This window comes from Vespula pensylvanica, chromosome 7 (genome assembly GCF_014466175.1).
Source record: "Vespula pensylvanica isolate Volc-1 chromosome 7, ASM1446617v1, whole genome shotgun sequence".
Classification (NCBI taxonomy): domain Eukaryota; kingdom Metazoa; phylum Arthropoda; class Insecta; order Hymenoptera; family Vespidae; genus Vespula; species Vespula pensylvanica.
In genome coordinates, this window is record NC_057691.1 from 4,694,224 (window position 1) to 4,701,864 (window position 7,641).

Below are 7,641 nucleotides of genomic sequence, written 5' to 3' on the forward strand. Positions count from 1 at the left end.
GGGCCTGGAGGATATCCCAGTGGCAGACCAGGTGGAGCTGGAGGACCAGGAGGTGCCGGAGGTTCAGGAGGCTATCCCAATGGAGGCCCACAAGGACCAGGAGGTTATCCTAGTGGCAGACCAGGAGGAGCAGGAGGAGCAGGAGGACCAGGAGGTTATCCTGGTGGAGAATCCGGAGGGCCAGGAGGACAAGGAGGACAAGGAGGGTCGGGAGGTTATCCTAGTGGCAGGCCAGGAGGAGCAGGTGGACCAGGAGGATCAGGAGGACCAGGAGGTTATCCCGGTGGTGGGTCTGGAGGGCCAGGAGGATCAGGAGGTTATCCTAGCGGTGGGCCAGGTGGATCTGGTGGCCCAGGCGGTCCAGGAAGTTCTGGAGGCTATCCCAGTGGTAGACCACAAGGACCGGGTGGAACAGGAGGGCCAGGAGGACCAGGTGGGCCTGGGGGTTTTCCTGGCAGTAGACCTGGTACACCAGGAGGACCAGGAGGTTATCCCGGTGGAGGATCCGGAGGTCCGGGTGGACCAGGAGGACCAGGAGGTTATCCCGGTGGTGGATCTGGTGGTCCAGGAGGACCTGGAGGCTATCCTGGTGGTGGATCCGGTGGTCCAGGAGGACCTGGAGGCTACCCTGGTGGTGGATCCGGTGGTCCAGGAGGACCTGGAGGACAAAGTCCAGGTGGCTATGAAGAACCATATGACGAAGGCGACTATTCTGCAATCCCTGGCGAGCCTGGTCGTGATTATCCTATATACTCTGAAATACCCGAAACTAGTTTCCGTTGTGAAAATCAACAGTTCCCCGGATATTATGCGGATGTTGAAGCTCAGTGTCAAGTCTTTCATATTTGTGCCAATAACAAAACCTACGATTTCCTTTGTCCTAATGGGACTATTTTCCATCAACAGTATTTTGTCTGTGTGTGGTGGAATCAATTTGACTGTAGCACGGCTCCCAATTTCTACTATTTGAATGAAAATATTTATGATTATAACATAATGGGAGGTCCTGAAATGTTCCCTGGTGGACCAGGTGGTCCAGGAGGATTACCCGGCATTGGACCTGGTGGACCCGGAGGCCCTGGAGGACCTGGAGGACCAGGTAGTTATCCAGGTGGAACTGGTGGTCCAGGAGGGCCAGGAGGCTATCCTGGTGGCAAACCAGGTGGACCAGGTGGACCTGGCGGACCAGGAGGTCCTGGTGGTTATCCTAGCGGCAGACCAGGTGGTCCCGGAGGACCAGGAGGACCTGGAGGCTATCCTGGTGGTGGGCCACAAGGTCCTGGTGGACCAGGAGGTCCTGGAGGCTATCCTGGTGGTGGGCCACAAGGTCCTGGTGGACCTGGAGGACCAGGAGGACCAGGAGGTCCTAGTGGCTATCCTAGCGGTAGACCAGGCGGACCTGGTGGGCCAGGAGGTTATCCCGATGGCGGAGCTGGAGGACCAGGAGGTCCAGGTGGGCCAGGAGGCTATCCTGGTGGAAAACCTGGTGGGCCAGGAGGACCAGGAGGGCCAGGAAGTCCTGGAGGTTATCCAGGTGGAGGACCACATGGACCTGGTGGACCAGGAGGACCAGGAGGTTATCCGGGTGGTGGACCCGGAGGACCAGGAGGGCCAGGAGGTTATCCCGGTGGTGGACCCGGTGGGCCAGGAGGGCCAGGAGGGCCAGGAGGTTATCCTGGTGGTCGACCCGGAGGGCCAGGTGGACCAGGAAGTCCTGGCGGCTATCCTAGCGGCAGGCCAGGAGGACCAGGAGGACCAGGAGGATCAGGAAGTCCAGGAGGTTATCCCGGTGGTGGACCTGGCGGTCCAGGAGGACCAGGAGGATCTGGTGGGTATCCTGGTGGAAAACCAGGTGGTCCAGGTGGACCTGGAAGTTACCCTGGCGGTGGTCCCGGAGGCCCGGGAGGACCAGGAGGACCTGGAAGTTACCCTGGCGGTGGTCCCGGAGGCCCAGGAGGACCAGGGGGACCCGGTAGTCCAGGAAGTCCAGGAGGTTATCCAGGTGGCGGGCCACATGGTCCCGGAGGACCAGGAGGACCCGGTAGTCCAGGAAGTCCGGGAGGTTATCCAGGTGGCGGGTCACATGGTCCTGGTGGAACAGGAGGGCCAGGAGGGCCAGGAGGGCCAGGGGGTTATCCCAGTGGGAAACCAGGTGGTACAGGAGGGCCAGGAGGGCCTGGTGGTTATCCAGGAGGGGGACCCGGGGGTCCAGGGGGATCAGGTGGACCTGGTAGTCCAGGAGGTTATCCAGGAGGAGGATCACATGGTCCCGGTGGTGCAGGTGGGCCAGGAGGATCAGGAGGACCCGGTGGGTATCCTGGTGGCAAACCAGGTGGTCCTGGAGGTTTTCCTGGTGGTGGATCAGGAGGACCAGGGGGCTCAGGTGGACCAGGTGGATCGGGATATCCCGGTGGACCTCAATATTTAGCACCGTCTGAACCTCATGGACCGAGTGGTCCAAGTGGTCCAGGTGGTCCAGGTGGTCCAGGTGGTCCAGGAGGTCCAGGAGGACCCGGATATAGACCAGGTGGTCCATCTTTCCCCAGTGGACCGTCGAGACCTGGTGGTTTTCCTGATGGTAAGCCACCCCATGGAGACACGCCATTTCCTCCACAAGGGCCTTCTAAACCAGAGCGCGAATATTTGCCACCCCGAGTCGGTTAATCCTAACAATTATGTAATCGCGTTAACTCCGAATTTAACGCCTAACAATCGCCGTTGGTGATACTTGAACCATATTGTAAATACAAGCCTTCTTACGTATTAGCTAAGTTAAGTAATATGGTATTCATTTCTATGGATAATGTAATCGTTTTCTTTGCGATAGTTCTTTCATTGTGTAGTTTTCTTGAAAGTAACTTTTAATGTTACCATTAAGTAAGTTTATCCTTACTTTCTTTTATGAGATTTATAAATTACTTCCTTGAAGTTTTTAAAAGCTTTCGTATTTTATGTCACTAAATAAGTTTTAATAGATTACGGGTCTTTCTTTTTTCATTTCAAGATGCAAACAGAGAGGGAGATTGTAAGATACTAATTACAGAAATTAGATATTACATCTGTCTTGTATTGTATATAGCCATTGAAATGGACGCATTCTATCTATGTAAAATATTTCGATATTTTTCTTTTTTTTTTGTTTTGAAAATAGGACAACTATCGTAATATTTGTAATTACATTCAATTTTACGTACTTGTATCGGAAAGTTAGCAGCAAAAGAACTTTCGTAAAATTATACTAAATTAAGAGCGATTTAAGAGAACATAACGAAAAGATCGTTGGAACCTATCTCGCAAGGTATTATTGCACGATATATTTATTTATTTCGATATTAACATAATATCGATATATTATTAAATCGACCCCTTATCATTAAGAGAAAATATCAATAGGGACAATTATTCGGATCTTTAATATATAATTCTCATGCTCTATATATAATAATAAAACATATGCTCAACAAAGATCCGAATAATATTCTCCATTTCTCCGAACATTATCATCCTAATTTTGTGCTAAGCAAAGAGATGTTAACATAATATTATAGTAATTTTATACTTTTTATATTATACACTCTCATATACACATCCATATATGTAATTTTATAACGATGGTTCGAGACTCCTACGTGGGATGCCATTATGTATAGTTTATATGTGAAATAAAGGAAACGCCTTTGCAAGAATCAATATATAGTTTGTTTAATTAAAACGTATAACATTATTTTTTATGTTAACGAATTAATCGATTTATCGATTAATTTCCTCTCTCTCTCTCTCTCTCTTTCTCTTGTCATCCTTCTTTCTCCATCCTTTTTACATTTCATACATTCGATGCTATTAATCTCAATTTCTATTAAAAAAATATACGTAGTAACAGAAAGTCGCTAATCCAAATGAGAGGAAGTTACATAAATTCACAGATACTGTACTACGAATGCCATGACGACACGTCCATACGTGGTCACGTAAATTTTACAAACGAGAATTCTCTTGCGACCCTTCATCGTCCGATATAACACTGCTACTACAATTTCGCGGTCTCCCCTGGGAACCACATAGAGATACCAGTACATAAACTGCGGTAGAATTTGAACGTTTTTCTTTATTTGCTTTTTATTCTTTTATTATTTCGAAAACATATTTCTAACATCGCTTCGTTATTGATTCTATATATAAAACAAATAGGTAATATATATATATCGTATAATATTATCAATTGTATTATATACATACATGACAAGTATATCTACAAATTTCCAAATAGAATATATAGTGAAAATAAACAAATAAAATATGAGTGTAGTTAATGAAAAATAAACATTTAAAAATACGGATAATTTTAATCCACATGGAGTATATTGAAATCAATTAATGACTTCAATATAAAAAGAGTTTTTAAATTTAACATACAAAATCTTACTGTTACTCGTTAATATACAAAATAAGAAATTTAGTAAAAAGATAAATAAAAAATGAGTACAGCGATCATTGATAACGCCATAAAGAAATTTTCTAAATTTATTAAAATATTTATTGTTATTTATTGCTTCGTTACAAGTTACTCTGAAGGCAATAGAAAGAAAGAGAAAAAAGGAAATAATTAAATTTACATACATACAAAGGATTAGAGATATTTGTATTCATTACAAATAAATATTTGCTTGCTATTTTATTCGTATCGAATAAAGAATTCGATTAGCGATAATGTTTCGTCAAACAGTTTACCGATAGAATGCGGTCAGCATTCACAAAGTGTCACCTTAATTCCGTAAATGCAGAAGTCGAAGACGATTTCAATCGAATTGAAACGTGCGAAACGGAGCAGCAACATCCTTGTGAATCTCGATTTATCTTGGTGACCATTCTCGCACTTATTGCTCAATGCTCGCTCGTTCCAGAGCGATGCGCTTCGATGAGAATGCTTATGTACGAATATGTGTGTGTATGAGTGCACGTGTTTGCACATACGTACATATATATATATATATATATATATATATATATATATACATATCCACACATATACATAAAATTTACGATTTCGAGAAAATACGAGAGAGGTTAGCCTGTTGTACGCGTGGAATAACGAAAGGATCCTCGATATCGGAAAAGAGAACTCGAAGCAGAAGGTCCGTGATGCATCTTCGGACCACTAGGGAATCGTTCGAGCAAGGCCTTTTCGTCCCTATTTTTATTTTTCGCGCCTGTCTACCCTATGAAATAAGCAATCATTTTTTTTTATATTTTTTTTCGTTCTACGTGAATGAAATCCATTTCATCCATCGATATTGTGATTGTTTATCGATTCGAATATCATATTATAAAATAATCTAATATGAATACAATATACGTACATTACGTATATTAAATTCTTTCTTTGATTTTGATAATTTAAGTAATACGTTTCAATTAGTTTTATTTAAAATTCAATATAGCTTGTCGATAATAAAATGCGATATTTCGATACTCTCATTCCTACATATGTCACCGGTTATAAATGTCAATGTAATTAAGATCTCTGGTGTTTGATCTAATCCAATAAACTTTGCGCCAAATATAGATCGTCCTTACAGATCTTTAAAAAGATCAAGAAACAGGTGCATAGAAGTAATGGTAAAAAGAAGGACACGTCTGTCAGTATACTTGATATATAGTTCAATTTGTTACTTTGTCATTGAGTGTCCATGTAAAAGGATCGCCACAGAGTAAGGGAGAGAGAGAGAGAGAGAGAGAGAGACAGAATAAAGAGAAATAGAGAGAGAGGGAGAGAATTGATCGGATTAAAAAAATAAATAAAAAACGAATAAAAAGAATATAGATCTATTAAAAAGCAAGTCTCATGTTTCGATTAAAAACATCGATATTGCTTCATTCGATTGCTTCGTTTCTATATAACCGTGAAATTATTTAAAAATAATAATGCAGATAGATAGATAGACAGATAAATAGATAGATCGATAGATCGAACTTTTGATAAAAGATTTTAATTACTTATTTAATTCGCTTATAACAATTAATTTGATTAACTTATATCTTCAGCAATTTTCTATTTCCGTAACGATTTAACTGACCTTATCAACGATCAAAGGGTTTCTCGTTTTCGTAATAATTTTGAAACGAAAGGAAACCGCAACACGTTAGACTTCGATCCAGTAATATAAAAGGATATACATATGTATGCCATTTTCTCGAGAAGGGGAGAGTATAAGAGAGAGAGAGAGAGAGAGAGAGAGAGAGAGAGAGAGAGAGAGAGAGAGAGAGACATATTCGTAATTTAATCACATTGCTTAATCGGTCAGCACCTTAAAGAAAGGAAGACGTCAAGTAAATGTAAGAAGAGAACTGGTCGTAAATGTATTTCATGGTGGACGGCAGACTTCATAATTAGAGAGCTTGAAAATTACGCGTAAGTGATAGTTAATGCCTCTTCGTTAGTAATACTCGAACGAAAGTCCTATTTCGCAAATAATAGTTTAATAGGTTATAGTACGCTTTAGCAACCGGCATTGAGATTGTCTTTAATCCTTTGAACTTTTCTAATGACTATTTTAAGATCCATGTATTATCCGTATTATTCTATTTTAAAGATAATATAAAGTTCGAGTAGATAATAAAAATGACAATTCGATCAATCAATGAATAATAATTCATGGAACTCTTATCTCGATACTATTTGTATAATTTATTTTTTTATTTTTTCTTCTTTTCTTTCATTCACGAATTGGAACTTCATATCGATGCAGAAAAACACCGGTATTATGCTACACGATTTTATGTATTCTTGATATGTGTAGATAGAAAAAAGAGATGTTATCGAAAGATCGAGAAAAGACAGGACGTCGACGACTTGTCTGCGACGATTGGAGAAGGCGAATGACGCGTCCGTGCTTCGGCCTTATGTCCTTGTGAGCCTAACGTCCCTGACAATGACGGCTAGTGACCCCTTCCAACCGGTTATTTGCTGCGTCGTAACTCACTATATTGCACGCGTCGATCGCGAGCCCCTCCATTCGCAAGGTCGATCGCGTCCATTACAAAGTAACATAAATACGTCATTCTTACGAGACTTCAGGTCGATATCTAAATTGATTATGACAGATTACTCAGGATAGGTGAGATCAACATTTTTTTTCATAAAAGTAAAAATATCCAAGGAATTCACGTGCTGCAGAACGTATATCATACGCAGTCACGTACGAATATCTATGTGTGTGTGTGTGTGTGTGTGTGTGTGTGTGCGTGCGCGCGTGCATGTTAATAAAAACGAACTATCAATTAAGAAAAAAATATTTGTTTCTTATTTAATTGTAATAATAAAAATGTCTCATAAACTTCTTAAAATATTGTGGGTATAATGTCATGGTATTAACCATAATAATGGTTATAGTCAAGCGTAAAACTCTATAATTAGTTCCGCCTCCTCTCTGATTAGCCAAAATACTCTATAAAAATTAGCTTCTTATCAAAATAAGCATCCTTGTTACGGAGAAAAAACTGTTCGAGTTTTTGATTGTTCAATTATGTAATATTATTGATTATTTATCCTTATTTTATATAAACAAAATCAAATTTGCACAATTATAATAAAAATGTAAATGATTTTATCAATAGTTAAATTCTTATTACGAAGAAAAAAAA

The 7,641-nt window shown here is 41.3% G+C and overlaps 1 protein-coding gene across 1 annotated transcript in view; it reads left to right on the forward strand.

Annotated features, from left to right (window-relative positions):
* Positions 1-3,690, forward strand: part of LOC122630699 (uncharacterized PE-PGRS family protein PE_PGRS54-like) — a 9,669-nt gene extending 5,979 nt beyond the window's left edge. The window contains exon 5 of the mRNA XM_043815483.1: positions 1-3,690. Within this exon, the coding sequence (XP_043671418.1) occupies positions 1-2,664 (2,664 nt within the window). The 3' untranslated portion in view covers positions 2,665-3,690.
* Positions 3,691-7,641: the final 3,951 nt, after the last annotated feature.